This window comes from Fusarium sambucinum, chromosome III (assembly GCF_050947815.1).
Source record: "Fusarium sambucinum isolate potato_lamoka chromosome III, whole genome shotgun sequence".
NCBI classification, from domain to species: domain Eukaryota; kingdom Fungi; phylum Ascomycota; class Sordariomycetes; order Hypocreales; family Nectriaceae; genus Fusarium; species Fusarium sambucinum.
The window spans coordinates 2,556,221-2,571,190 of record NC_139292.1 but is presented as its reverse complement, the minus strand read 5'-3'; the positions used below and the strand labels follow the sequence as shown (position 1 = coordinate 2,571,190).

Sequence of the window (14,970 nt, the reverse complement as noted above, 5' to 3'; positions counted from 1 at the left end):
ATGCCACTGCCTTGTTATTATGTTTGGTAGCCCACGTGAACAGAACATCACTCGATAACTACTGTAACCGAAAGAATACCGCTTGTTAGATGTTGTATATAGTGTAGAGATAAAGACTGTATAGTATTTTGCAAGTGATGCAATATCCGTCAAGCTACATTGTAGCCACTGCTGGTGGAGTCTGGACGTTGGACGTTGAAATAAAGCACCCACCCACCAGGAAAAAAGAAAAGAGCCTCCATTCCCCACGTCTAGTTGAAATACTAACAGTACGACACATGAATCCCCTGTGATGCAGAAAAACATGACGTGGTTACTCGCGAGGGTGCACGAAGCATGATTTGCAACAGCAACAACTCAAGCAAGAAAAGCATTTACACAATCACTATTTCTGTTTCCTCCTTTTACTCTTATTCTAGTATTCCAAGATTATAAAGGAAAAAGTAGCTGTAAGTAATGTATCCCCATTTGTTTTGTCCGTGTCTTCTGTCTCGCTCCCACCAACTTGGCCGCCATCCTCAACACCAACCTACACAGCTTCCTATTTGATCCCAAAACAACGTCATAGTATACCTATAGTCGGCCGCTTGCTGTTGAGTTTCGTTTCGGTCGACTCGCATTACCGTCACTAATACTGGGTTAGACTTTTGTCTTTGACAAACTTTGCGCGACGGGTTGGAACCGTTAAAACGCTTCGTATTCGGACAACGCCACTAAAGAGTGCAGAGGAACGTGAGAGAGATGATATTCGCGTACGTTGTTATGTCGCATCGTGGATTGTGGACGTTGTTGGCTGACTCGATCAAATAGGGGTTACTGCTGAAGTCCTCCATCAGCATAAATGTAGACGATGCGAAAGCGAAAGAAAGCCCACAGCAACAGTACCATGAAGAGCGCAAGACGAAATTTGGAGAGAGAAGAATCGGGTTTGTCTACGTAGACTAGAAGCCGTGGGCTTGTTCTTGTTCGGTGGACATATCTTGCTGAACACACCGGCTAAGCTCAACACCCTTCTTCCTTTGTCTGAACATTTACAAACACCCGATTCCTCTGAACAGTACTTCTGAAACTGTTACTAACAATCTTTTGCTCCTAGATTTAACTTATCGTTGGAACAAAACCGACACCGAACGCTCCGACAAAGACAAGCAGCTTAAAGATTAAATAAAGTTGAAATTTTCATACGCCAAAAGACTTGGCTTTTCGATAACTGACATCGCTGTTCGCTTCATGGTATCTAAAAGCACCCTTGTCGCTCCCATACTCGAGCTCAATCTCGAGTCCATTAAGGCCGTTATTCCATCCAAAAAAGCGAATGTCCCTCCCAAGACGCCCCAAGTATGTTGTCCCTTTTCTCCTTTCCTTTTTACATTTCCATTCATTTCCTAACCATGACTATAGAGCCCTACTCATAGTGCCAAACCAGTACCGTCCTTCGTCCATCGATACACCGCCAAAAGTTCTCTTCGCCGTTGCTGTTGCTCCCCAAGATCTTCGGGTACGCGACCTCGAACTTGAGCAAGAGCGCTACGCATAACCTTGCTGAATTTTCGCTGTGAACTTGTTAGTTATTGCAATGAAGCTTGTGTTGTCAAAGAACTAACCTGATATTCTGTACTCAGAGTCACGACACAAGCTTCGTGAGCCCGCACGATTGTCTCGCATGCCTTTGCCACGCTGGGCGATGCCTCCGATTGAAGCTTGTCCGCGATAAGCAGTAATAAGAACGATCCTTGAAGGAGGTAGATACCGAAAAAGAACGGCATGAATTCTAGACCAGGGTCGAATTCAAGTATCAAGTTGATGGCTTCGGCTGCCGCAACAGCATGGCTTGTTGATGTAATGAACCCTTGCGAAGAAATCCACAGGTCTTCATCGTCCAGCAGGTTAATAGGATCCCACTTGCCGGAGAGAAGGATATGCAGCACGTGCATAACATGGGTTCCATACGCAATAACGATACGAGTCTGGATATTGCTCTCGGTAAGTCGGTTTGACGTATTGGTATGGACCGAGTGGACTGATGGTGTGTTGGTCTCAGGTATCCCGTTGCCCTCATTTGCAACGTCGGGTCTCTCCTCAAGCTGTCGAGGCAAATTCTTACGCTCGAAAGATTGCAAACTCTGCTCATATATCTCGAGGTGTCGCGTAATCTCGGCCGTCTGAGCATTCCACTCATGACCTTGACGGAAGGAGGTACCAAAGCGGGGGTGGTTCTTTGCGTGATGTAGGTCGACGATTTCGCCCAAGATGGTCATCAGAGGCAGGAAATAGCCGAAAATGCTATGGCCACGGCACTCGTACTGAGGACCATGCGCCTGTGAGGGCTCAGTTCTGTACCCCTCTGGGCTAGTTCCTAGAAGATTGGGATCTGTGGTTGAGTTTGAGTTGTTGAGAAACTCGCCGCTCTGCCAATACGCATCGTCCATGGGTTGTAATAGACCCTGGCATTCGATGTCAAGGAGGAATAGGGGGCGGTTATAGCAGAGCGCAAGATGTCTATCGACAATATACAGGAGCCACCATATCCGGCGTCGCTCCTCACGCTCCTCTTCCCCTACGTATCCGTTGCCGCTGATGCCACCTTCAGCATCCTCAGCGGCGTCAGTGTCCATAGCCTCTTGAGCTGCAGGTGACGGTCCAGGAGGAAGCTCGCGGCCCAACTTTAGCTCACGAGCAAGACCCCAAGCAGCAGTCCACCATCGCATACTCGCTCCCTTGTATTCGCTGGCAGAAACAACAACCGCCAAATGAATATATGTGATCACATCGTCGAGGCTTCCGGCTGCGCCGAAAGGCCCCGACTCGCCACTCGTGGCTTCCATGCTGGTTGATCCAGGCATGGCCACGCCGAGACCGCCAAGAGCGACACCATCAGCAACAGGGCTGGGCGCATCACTTGGTGCTGTGTGGATGAGAGGTCGGAGGAGGTAGACTGTAAGCTCCAGAAGCTTCTGGCACGTCTTGGCACGTGCTGAAGGTGTACTGGCAAGGAAAGGGGCATCACTTGTCTGTGCAGCAACCCACAGCATACTTGCCAAGAGGGCTGGTTGGCATGGTCTCGGCCTTGTCTGGTCGAGGAAATATCGTTTTCGAAGGACGAAGCCCAAGACATAGGGTGACATAGGGTGCATTTGCGCTGAGGAGGAAGATGCAAAGTAGAGATCGACCAGATCGCAAGCCAGAGGGATCGGGATTATATTGTTGAGATATGGAATTATTGGTTCAAGGACGGGATACCGGAGTTTCGAGTTGCTGAAGTTGGCGGAAGGGGCCTGTGTTTGGTATTGGCCTGGTGGTGAAGCCATTGATATTCCCCATCCGGGAGATGTTCCTTTAGCCATAGCATACCCTAGCGGGCTGTTTCCCATACGGAAAGCAGAACTGTTGTTGAAATTGGGAGGGCTTTGAGCCTGCATCGAATATGGGAATTCGGCGTAACCGGGCATGTTGCCTCGTCCGTTAGGAGCGTAGGACTGGCCATTCAGCACAGGGCCTTCTAAGCCCTGCGAGTCATACGCGTGTGGCATGCTACTAAAGCCGTTCAAATCCAGACCGCCGTTGTTTTCCATATGTTCGCCATCTAAAGAAGGCCGGCCAAGATGGGGTTGTTCGCTTATGTTGCCAAGATGATCGAGACCCTCGAGACCTTGGGCATGCCGCATCACGTCGTCGCCTGGGTCTCGGCTCGATTTGCTGCTCGTACTTGGATGTCGTTCATTCGATTGTTGCTCTAGTCCCATATTCGAAGAGTCGAGTCCTTTGCTGCTGGTCTGGCCGTTTTCGGATAGAGAATCATCGATAGTTTGGCCTGTGGTACCTGCCGCAGCCTGAGCCGCGGCCTGCTGAGCTAGTTCTTTCCTCGATGCTTTCCCTCTCTTTTTCCTTTCGCGAATGTACTCGCACCCCAGGCCGAATTCTACAGAAGTCAGAAACACGACATTGACGTCCAGGCCTCAAACCTACCAATACAGTGCGCGCAGGGGTGCTGACCATCGCATTTTGTTCGAAGCTGATTACATTGATCGCAGGCTCGGCTGATTCGTCTTCTAATCGGCCCCGAAGTGCTAGAGCTACGTGGGTGAACTCCATAAGGGTGCTGCCGATTCTTTACTTGAGTACCGGCCCTCTCAAAGTGGCCGTTGGAAAGGGGCACAGCCTGCGAGAGTGGTTGAATCGGATACTGATGGCTCTGGAGCGAGTCCAGGCCGCCGTTCTGCATTGTGCCTTGTTGGACGTTCCCATCAGGTGAGATGTTGGATGAAGTGACGTTTTGGTAGGGAGAGAAGCGTTGAAGTGGATTAGACAACATTTTGTCGGTACTCAGGCTCTACCGCAGCGTGTGCAGAAGCTGTAAGTATAACAAGAGAATTGTGGGCTGAGACAGCTGTGATCGAATTGTTGTAAGCTATTCCCCTCTCTTTGAGATGACGGGGACAGCTTCTCTGATAAACATGGTCAGATTAGCTTACTGCAGGTAGAACTCAAATCAGTTTATGGGGAAGTGCTGGATATAAGTAAACAGGGGTTTGAGTCTGATGACGGCTGCAGGCGGGTTGCAGAGGCATCGGAACAGAGCAAGATCAACGCGTGTTACTATCAGGGGGGGCAAATTTCTCGGGGAGCGGGGACCGCTGAGGGATTGACAAGGCATCTGACACCTTTGCATTATAGGGAGTGATGAGCACAGGGTTTCGAGGGCAGTGTCTTGTTCGTGTAGAGGGTAGGGTGTCCCCGTGTAAGAAGTGTGTAGACACTTGGCAGGGAGAGTGTAGACGGACTCGAGAAGACGGCAACAGAGTCGACGTGAAGGAGCCAAAAGAAACCATCCATACTTACAGGACCCTTGCCGTTGTTGGAGCTCCAGCTGGCGTCAAGGCACCGGCTAAATAGCTAATTGCCAGATTCGTTTCGATTTGCGGTTATATCGAGTACACTTCCTAATCTAACCTGGTGCTCAATGAAGAGTGCAGTGTATCAAGGAAAGATCGTCCTTCTTTTCTGCAATGGATTTGGCACAATGAGTATAAAAGAGGCAAGAGAGAATAGGACGAATATTTCAAGTCTTGATTCGTCGCCTTGAGCTTGTTTTTAAAAAGACCCAAGTCGAATCATATCAGACCAGAATATTTACTGACAGACTGACTGACTGATAAGTGGATCCTGGGGAAAACTGTCGAGTGAATCTGAGTTTATGGTATATAACTCAGGATCATGAGAGTCGAATTTCAAATTTTGAGATCAGGAAGGCGTTCACAAAGATCTGGAAGAAGCAGTATGGGTATGTTGGAAGATCTTGACCACCAACAAAGTCCAATTAAGAAGAAATTGACGGTACAAAAAGGAAGGTCAAGGAAAATGGGTTTCTGGAGAAAGCAAACCCCATCCACAGGTACATAACTGTACTACTCGTGACTGAAAAGTCGGGCTAGGACCGAGTTCGACAAGAATGGGGAAGCGCCTTTGCTTAGGCCCATCATGCCCCCAAGAAGCTACCGCATGCCAAATGGTTCGCTTAGTACTCCGTACGGAGAAGTGAAAGCCTAGTTTAAGTTAGTTACCAGCGAGGTCCCGCCGAAGGTGGGTTGATGAACAGATGTGGAGAGGTGTAAGAGGTGGAGGATTTGTGCCATGGGGTGCTGGGCTACTGGGGTTCTCTGGTGCCACTTACCCTGCTACTCTACCGTACCTTGTCGGTAGCTTGTTCCGAAAAGAATTAATGACAGTCATAGTCATAATAGCGAAGCTGGGGCGTCCATGTTTTCTTTTGTTTTCAATCGGGCCAAAGCTAACGAACCATGTCAACCAGCGAGTGGTTCTAGCCAGACAAACGAACAAAATGCGGAATGAACCTGGGGAAATTGTCATGAAAGATGAGACTCGACTCGACTGGACCAGATGGTCAAGTCGAGTAGAGAAGGTGGCAGCCATCCCCGGGATCTCATCTTATTATCCCATCCATCAATTGGACGGATGATTGGCACAGTGCCATTCTAGGCAAAGAGCTGTAGTGCAATCTACCATGCTTTGGCAGGTGCTGACGTGCGAACAACCGTTCATTGCCTTTGTTGGAAATTGGTGATGTTATTGATGAGCTTGTCTTTGACTCAATTCTGTCATGGAGCCTCTGGAGGGGGTTGAGGGTCGTTGGATCTGGTGGCGTCAACCGCGTGGCCGCCAATCCTGAGGCTCATTGAGGTTCGGTTTTAGCCTAACCGAGGCTTGACGGTGCAAGTCGAGTCGGGCTGGAGGTGAAATGAGAAGCTTTGATAGACGGCAAACCATAACGGCATCAGTACTGTCTGTGCAGTGCAGCATCATTGTTGCTACTACAGGACCAACGTTTGAGAATGAGATCAGACACGCCAAGCTTCATACTGTAGCTTACTTGACTCAAATGGACGGCACGGCGAAGGAGGAGGAGGATGATGAAGGATCGTCGGGGCTTCGTTTCCAGGGCCTGCGATCCGTTCCGCAAGCGGGTAACCACAACAGAAAGAATACCTAGAATCATGGGTCCGCCGTAGACGCACCGCTCTGTACATACTGCATTGCACGGCATCCTGCACCCACTAAGTGGATGAAGCGAGGAACGGGTGGTGTGGATAGAGGAGAGAGGGAGACAGAGAAAGTCTTGGGACTTTCCTATTGTTGTCAATTCCCCGGATTTTCGTGGTCCAGACACTAGGTAAGTCAGGATTGACTAAGATGTTGACCTCCCACCCCTGCGCGTCTGTCTGCCTGTCTGCGTGCGCGCGCCATGTGCCATGCCATGCCATGTAATGTAATGTGTGTGATTAAAAAAAAGTGTGGATATGAATGTGAGTAAATGCAATCATGATCAAGCCAGGATGGAGTCTTGATACTTGCTTTTGCATAACGGGTAATTGTAGCGAACCCCAGGTGATTAATTAACGATGCGCCTTCCTCAACGGTTGTTAGTTTAGGTTCTTGGGGGTTCTTTCTCCCCCAATCTTCAAGATCAAGCCCAACCCAACCTACAAGAGACTGGACGGAAGCTAATTGGAATTAGGTACAGTACAGAGTGCCTACAGTACACTTCTACTTGCTGCATGAGCTTTTAACTTGATCAGCTTCATGTCCCGGGGTATGTACGTACCTGTTTCTGGCCAACCTTGAATGAAACAATCCTCGAATTTCTAGTTTTGGAACCAGGTTCTTGAAGAGATTGCATTGTCCCATCACGTCTCACCTATCGGTGTTTTCCATATTGGCCCTTATTTCCCAGATATGTACTCTTTTGTCTGTGTAACCGTCATCTAGTTACCAATGCTGGACCCAGATTACCTATATTGCTGGTAGCCTGTAGTTATTCCGGCATTTGTGGCCGCATTTGCGCACCAATCGTATTGCTCAAAGCCCTGTCATAACCTGCACCGGAAGCGCGGATTAGACTTGGCCTAGGAATGTACAGTATGCCACCCCAGGCTCCAGCATAATTCTAGCTGCAACATATGGCTAGAATCATGACAGGGTTTGACTCTGACCGCGACATGAACGGCCGCTCCATCGTTCTGTGCTCTGCTACCATGTAATTTACTTGATTCTCCAGTGGAGAGTAAGACAGTCCATCTGGGTCGCCAATCGCTCAAAGGAAAATCTCCCAACTCTTTCCATACTGATACTTATATCACCAGACTCAGACTCAGATTGTAGTCTACTTCCCCTCATGACGTCCACTACCGGAATGGCTTGCTGTGGCGCCGACAGTGAAACGGACTCCCGGCCCGATTCCCCCACACTCGTCCCATCCACGCTTCCATGCAGCTCCCACTGCTCTTTGAGTCGAGATGATGACCTGACGGTTACAAAGACTGCCAGTTCCCTCCACCGAGACATTCCTTGACACCATCTTTAATGCTCAATCTCACATTGCAGCATATTCTGTCGTCCCTAGTTCCCGGATACCACGTGGAGCTTCTTACGCAACCTTTCGTGTCGTGTGTGTGTCAAGTTGGAAGCTTGAATATGGAAGCATTTCACCGTGTGACAGCCTTATAATTCCTTCATCCTTCATTCAACATCATAGTACTGTCTCGTATAACAACCAATCTACCTGCAACCGCCTATATCTCAGGTCGGTAAATGCGGAGAATTCAGCTGAATTACGGAGAGCTGAGCCGGATATTACTTGCATCCTTGTATTACCACTGCCTTGCTTGAACTCTATTATACCCCATCCACATGAAGCCAAAAATTTACAGTAAAACCGAACCAATATGTACCACTGAAACCAAACTGTACCGTTCTGACAACTAGCTCCGAGTCCAACTAATTCTTCTGGAAAGTCTTAGTTCGAGCCGCTATTCATTTATGTATCACTATATAAAATAGGAGAAATCGAAGTTTGTGAACCCCTTAATCTAAACCTGGTAGCCATCCACCTCGGGATAATGACGCCCCTAATCCGTCCAACGCGGCTATCTGATCGTTGGTGTCGGCTTGCATACTAGCGTTCCCGTCTGCGTTGCTGTTGGGTGTGTCTTGATTGCCGCTATCGCCAAACATGAAAACGGAATTATCCTGTCCGTTGTTGGCCATCTGCCAGGCCTCAAAGCTCTGATGCCACCTTGCACTGTCGTTCAAGAACCATTCCTGGCCATCCATCCTCATCGCCCGGTTAGATGTTGGGGGGTTGCTGACAGGCGGGACGCCTGTGCCGGCGCTTGCCATACTGTTACGGTTTATGGGTGCGAATGCCGGCTGGTAAGATGGCATCGATGATGTAACAGGGACAGAACCCCATCCAGCCGCAGACTCGGAACCAAAGCCCCCATTGCCTCTATTCATGGGCATACCCTGTTGTTGGGTAAGAATGCTGTTCGGTAACGGAGAGCTTGTCATCATAGTTTCCGTCACAGATCGTTGAGGCTGGTGCTGTGGTGGTTGCTGCTGCTGAAGCTGCTGCATTGGTCGGGCCAATTGGGCTCGACTATATTGAGTAAATGGGCTGTATTCACCCATCGGCTTCAATCCCATGCCACCATCGGAAAGGGGCGAAGCACCCGCTTGTGAATGAGGCGATGGGACGTCAGAAGTGCTGTATGTCCCGTACTTTTCGTCGGCCCGATGAAGAACAAAGGCAGCATCCTCAGGAAGTTCGCAATTCCACTTTCGAGAAAGAACGCTCAGAATGCTCAGAGTTCTTCTAGCACAGAGCCAGTCTTCAGCGATCTCTTCGAGATGCTTCACTCCATGAGTAATATCCCTTCGAGCAGTCTTTTCGGGAAGATTTAGTAGATGGATTGTACATGCACTATGCACCATATACACTGCAATATTGCAAATCTGCCGCAAATTCCAGAGTTTCTTGTACAGCCTTAGAAGTTTTGAGATGGCACCAGCATTTGCTGTGCAAATACGACGGGGCGAGACATGGGGCGGGAGAGGTGAAGTGGTGGGCGAGTATTTCAAAAAGGGCCGGAAGAGGTGTATGTATTGCAGGTGAAAGAACATGCTATGAGAGGTCAGTCATTTGCGATACGTCGACAACAATGTACTTACTGCATGAGAAGTACGTTAGGCAACTGGCCATCCTTGGGCTCAAATTCCCTGGGAATTTCTTTTCGCCATTCCTCTAGACGACGATGTAGTTCACTCAGCTTCTTGAGTTCCACAGCCTTCCCACTGGACCTGCCAATGTTGCTTGGGTGATAGAAGAAGGCCAGCAAGTCGCTGCTAATCTCGGAAAGTTTTGACATTTGGAGAGCAATGGCCCGCGTTCGTGCCGGCTGCTTGGACGATTGATCGAATCCATTGTCTGTGTAGGGTGACCATGTTTCTGCGTCCTCATCGGGGAACACATCAAATTTGGAGACGTTGAACGAGCTCTTGGGTATTTGAGGAAGTCGGCCTAGGTAATTTGACCAGCACTTGTCAAAAAGATAGCATCCCCAGAAAGTAATACGCCTAGCATCAATCTCATAATCACTCATTCTTTCTTTATCCAGCTGGCCCACATCCAGGTTGAGGCCAATGTCTTCGGCCATGCGAAAACTCATACCGCTGTAAACCCACCCTTTGGCTTCGCGGGCACATCCAGCTTCTCTTACCGACATGAGGGCTAGTGCTTGAACAGTGACCAAACGAGGCTTCTCGTATTCGTCATTTTCAATAATTAGTCGTTTTGCCTCGGCGAAAAAGTGGTCACCCTTTGTCCTGCCATCTCCAGGGATACCGTGGGCGCCAGCTACACTTGTAAAATGGCAACCCAATGCGAGCATAGCATTGACCAAGAGAGATGAGCAATATGCAGTACCCCGCCCTATACCAGCTTTGCCCTTCAAAAAATCTCGAAAAAATAGTTTCTTTGACAGTGTTGTGAAATAAGGGTAGTGCCAATTGAAGTACATGTTGATTAAATGAGTGATAAGCTGGGAGTCTTGAGTGACACGAGTCCAGGATGTGATAGGGTCTTCTCCAGTGGTACAATCCTCCAGACTTGGCTCAAGATCTCCCTCGTGAGTCGGATCACTCAGATAAATGAGATGGGAGGTGCCTCCGATGAAGCGAACATTGCCATTTTCGAGTCTAAGTTCGCCCATCTTACGAGCTAGATCTCTTTCGCCCTGCACAGGCTGATCGGTAGTATAATTTTCGTTAGATTGATCATAATCATCGGAATCTTCATTGGCTGAAGGCGCTGCCAATTGTGGTGCTCGTCGCTGCTGTTGCTGTTGCTGTTGTTGGTTGATAATATCTTCAGCAACAGCGTCGAGACTATTGCAGGTGCGGATTCTCTGAACAATGCCTGATACGTCCTCTTCTTCGGCGTTCAAGATGGCCTCGATTAGAATTTGTAATGTTGAATTGCGGGCTTTCATGCTGTCAACTTTTTCACGGTAAACGCCTTTTCGACGATGATCCGAGTTGGGATCATAGAGGCACTCAGTTCCGTATACGCTCGAGCATGCAGCGCAGCTAGGAAGAGCACCATCACATTTTGATTTGCGTTTTCGACACGCTATGCATGCCGTGCTCACACATCGCCTTTTTTGGCTGGCAGGGTCGGCACCTCTGCGTGACTTTTTGCGCGTTGCGCTTGGGGTTGATGCCGACGGTCCGGTGTGCGCCGTAGTTTCTGGCTGCGGCTCTTCCATGGTGATACTGAGTGTGTAAGTCCTGAGGATGGTGGTGTACGTAAATCAAGTAAGAGGCAAAGGTCAGGATAAAAGATTCAACCCTGAAGATGAATACTCCGTGATATGATATGACACGATTGAGTACTCAATCGGTTGGTTAGGCCCACCCAGCAAACTGTGTGGGACAGAATCGTGCTTGAGATTGACGAAGAACAGACTTGGCTCGAGCTAAGCGAAAATCAGTCCTTCGCGGTTGGTCGAATAGACAAGGCAGTGGTTCGATAATGAGAAATTAGACAAGGTCCAAGAGTTGCAGCACAAACTTATTGTCCTTCATGTGCTTATTTCATCCTGACATTGAACATCTGGTAATCAGTCATGGCTGGTTGGTGGAGAAAGGCGAGAATGTCTTGTCTGCCGGGTGGACTGACAGGCCCTCAAAGTGAACGCCGAAGACAATCCCGAGGGTACTGGCTAATAATAAGGTGATGTAAAATATCGGCGACACAATGAAATGCGACCTGGAGTGAAAGAGGACAATGAGAAGCGAAGGACAAGACAAGGTGTGAGGCAAGGTAAGGTGAGGTGAGTGAGGTGATATGAGGCAGTGGCTCAACCAAAAGCCGAGCGCGATGTGTATGTAAATGCAATTGGTTAGGACCAAGCCTCTGTATCGACTTGTAATGCTGGTCAAGAGTTCCTTCTTCAGGCACTCTAATCCCTATTGCAGGTGGAACGGCAGGAACGGTCAGAAGGTAATGTTAATAAGCAATGAGAAGGAAGACCTGACGTGCGTGCGACAGGAGCTGTGGAGGCAGGAAGCTAAAAACATGTGGATAGGTCCCGCCTTCCTCTGCGTTCTGGCGACTAAGAAAAAGGCGTTATGTAAGTCTGAGCCACCACTTTATTCCAACTTCGTCTCCGGTTTAGCCTGGATATCCGGCCATGTCAAGGGAATGAGGTGAGTTAAAACATGGAAAACTTGGTATGTTTCCATAATTAATTGATCTACTCGCTACTGGTGCACAAGAAAGTTGGTAAAACCCAACCCAACAGATTTCGACATATGCTTGGTCCTCCGCTCGAGATCTACAACCAGTCTAGATCACCCGCAGACGGGACGAGACCCGGGGCCCCAGGTCTCTGATAGCGACCAAACAAACTGGGTATCCTGTTCTGATAAGCTCTTCAGATTGACCTCAGATTGGCCAAAAACAGCATATCAAAAGGGTCTAAGATCCCTCTTGGCTGGGATTTGAGCTGCAACCTTATCCGTGTGTGTGGTATCGAAGTCCGTGCTTCTTGGGGCGCTTGGAGATTCTCGGCATTCTGTCTGTTTGGTTCATCTTGTATGGCTTACTCCAATCTATCAACGGTGGTGTTCTGAACCTTATCATGCTGACACGCCCAACGCTTCCCAACCTTGAGGACCTTCTACTAGTTAGACAGACAGTTTAGCTATCAATAATGCTCTTATCAACGTGCTATCATGATAGACAAGCCTTTCTCGAACTTTAGGTTATGATATTCACGACATTCAGCGAGTGATGAAGATCCCCCTCCGTAGGTATTGGCATTCATTTCTGCTTAAATTAGAATTTTGTGTAAAGCCAGCCACCAACAGGGCAATGAATCTAGACCATTTGCTTGAAACTGGCTGATGGACGTAAGCCTGGAGTCACCTGCAATCTAGTCAATTTCAGCTTGGCGAGAGAATCAAATTTTAGTCTTCTAGAAGAACCACATTGTTCACCTGACAGGACTTGATAAGCATTGCAGTTCTCTGGCATGGGGCCTGCCCGAGGTTTCTGCAACGTTCTGGTCCATACATGTTTTGTTTGACTTTGATGGATCATAAGCAAAGCCCATGATTCTAATGAACTACTGTTCTTCCGGACCAGGAGTGTCACCAACGTCAAAGCACGAATTGACAGAGAAAAGCGCATGTCGGTTTGGGAAACTGCCTCCGCAGCCAGTACAATAGTATACAATCCACTTCATATGGTAATTTTAACAGTGGTGTTACATACAAGGTACATCCGGCTGTCTACCGTATACTCTAAAAGGTGGTATATTACACAGGCACGCCATCTGCCCTGCCAAAACTCTTCCCGAGCATCATTCTGGCATCAAAATTCACTATACCTACATGATTGCTTTTTGTTTAGCCTCGTCCCAAGTACCAGTTGTGAGCCAATTGGTTGGTCAAGTAACTGAAGGGTGTGGGAACCTCGGCCATTCCCTTTCGTGCCACGGGGTGGCGGAGGTAAACTGCAGCGCAGATATTGGGGTTGACCTCGAGATATCGTGGAATGAAAGCGAAAGCAGACATAAATGGACGAGGGCGCCAGGGAGTAACATAAGGTTTCGAGTGGTCGATGGGGTTCTCGGCGTCGTTCTTGAGAATGTAGACAAGTTTGCGAATCTCCTCGTTGGTCAGATCGTGAGTAGCCAGAATGTTCATAGCCCGATCCCGATCTTGCTTATTTGTGATTCCTTCCAGGCCTTTCTCGAGGACTTGGTTCTTGAACTCTGAACGTTTGATTTGTACCTCCTTCTTTTTCGCAACCTTGTCATCAGCTGCAGACTCGGCCTCGGTCGATGTCTCCGCAGGAGTTGGATCAGCCTTGCGGAAAGCGTCCACGGTATCGAGCTTCTTGATCTGAAATTGGATCTGGTTAAGGAGTTCATTTGCGTCAAGCTCACGGTCTTCGCGAAGAGACAGCAAACGCTGAGCAGTATCTCGGAATAACCGCAGATCCTTCTTCTGCTTAGCCGATAGCTGCCTCATGTCGCCCTTCAGAATCTCTCGGGCTGTTACACGGAGATTCTTGATGCGATGCAACTGAACCTCTTTCTCGACACGTTTGCGCGAGCCTCTTCCAAGCTTTGCTTCGGCAGCCTCGGTAGCTTCAGCCGCTTCTCCTTCCTTGGCGGCCACGGCTTCCAGGATCTTTGAACGCTTCTTGAGACCTTGTTGTCTGACCGCCTCCTCTTGCTTATCAAGCATCTCCTTGTCGTGGCTTTCCTGTATCGAGTTGGGCTTCTTTTGCTCTCCAGTTCCGTACAAGACCTTCTCAATATCAACCTGGAACATGTCGCCAGGGTTCAGTGCATATGACGGGTGAACCATCTATCAATGTCAGAACGGTATCCCAGACGAACTTTTATCAAGACGAACCTTTTTGCCGTTGACTTTGACAGCACCGTGGATGATAAACTGGCGAGCTTGTCGCACACTACTGGCGAACATGGCGCGGAACACTGCCGTGTCCAACCGTCGCTCCAGGGGCGCAAAAGTCATTTGCATATAGGGCGTCATATCCTTGAAGTGCTCGGACAACATGTCGTTCACATCGCCGAAACCACGGCTTCGCTGAGCCGGATGGGAGGGAGGACGGACTGCATCGCTGCCCTTGGGAACTCGGGAGTAGGACTCGGCAGTCACATCGGATGTCGACAAGCCTGAACCACGACCAGCAGCTTGCTCAGCACCGTCGTTGGCGGCAAGGTACTGAGGAGGAAGATCTACAGCGGATAGAAGACGTCGTGAAAACAGGCGCACCCACTTCTTCTCAGAAACGTGCTCGCCGTGGTAACCTCGAGTTTTGGACTTGGCTGCCCACTTTTGCTGGAAGAAAGTCGCTCGACCCTTGACTGGTGGCTCGCGGCCGGCCGCACGGGCAATATTGAACAAGTTATACTTGTTCCATGATTGCCTGAGTTTCTACATCGTGTGTCGGTTAGCTGGGGAAAGTTCGTCTGGCGGGGTTCGACCTATCGGAAGCGGGTCAACTGAGAGGAGGACACAAGCTTACCGGCCTGGTGAGACTGTAATATTTCGTAGGCCGACGCATATTGACAGATT

The 14,970-nt window shown here is 49.1% G+C and overlaps 3 protein-coding genes across 3 annotated transcripts; all 3 read right to left on the bottom strand.

The window, feature by feature from the left end:
- Window positions 1-1,409: 1,409 nt before the first annotated feature.
- Window positions 1,410-4,312, bottom strand: FSST1_011031 (transcription factor domain-containing protein; the record flags this gene model as incomplete). Its single annotated transcript, XM_083234123.1, has 3 exons — window positions 1,410-1,553; window positions 1,605-3,919; window positions 3,967-4,312. 3 exons carry the CDS (start codon window positions 4,310-4,312, stop codon window positions 1,410-1,412), a joined length of 2,805 nt encoding a protein of 934 aa, XP_083080727.1.
- Window positions 4,313-8,379: 4,067 nt separating this feature from the next.
- FSST1_011030 (transcription factor domain-containing protein) lies at window positions 8,380-11,120 on the bottom strand (the record flags this gene model as incomplete). Its single annotated transcript, XM_083234122.1, has 2 exons — window positions 8,380-9,478; window positions 9,526-11,120. The coding sequence occupies 2 exons, from the start codon at window positions 11,118-11,120 to the stop codon at window positions 8,380-8,382; spliced, it is 2,694 nt and encodes an 897-aa protein (XP_083080726.1).
- Window positions 11,121-13,266: 2,146 nt separating this feature from the next.
- FSST1_011029 (mitochondrial 37S ribosomal protein uS4m) lies at window positions 13,267-14,959 on the bottom strand (the record flags this gene model as incomplete). Its single annotated transcript, XM_083234121.1, has 3 exons — window positions 13,267-14,235; window positions 14,284-14,829; window positions 14,921-14,959. The coding sequence occupies 3 exons, from the start codon at window positions 14,957-14,959 to the stop codon at window positions 13,267-13,269; spliced, it is 1,554 nt and encodes a 517-aa protein (XP_083080725.1).
- Between the last annotated feature and the right edge of the window lie 11 nt (window positions 14,960-14,970).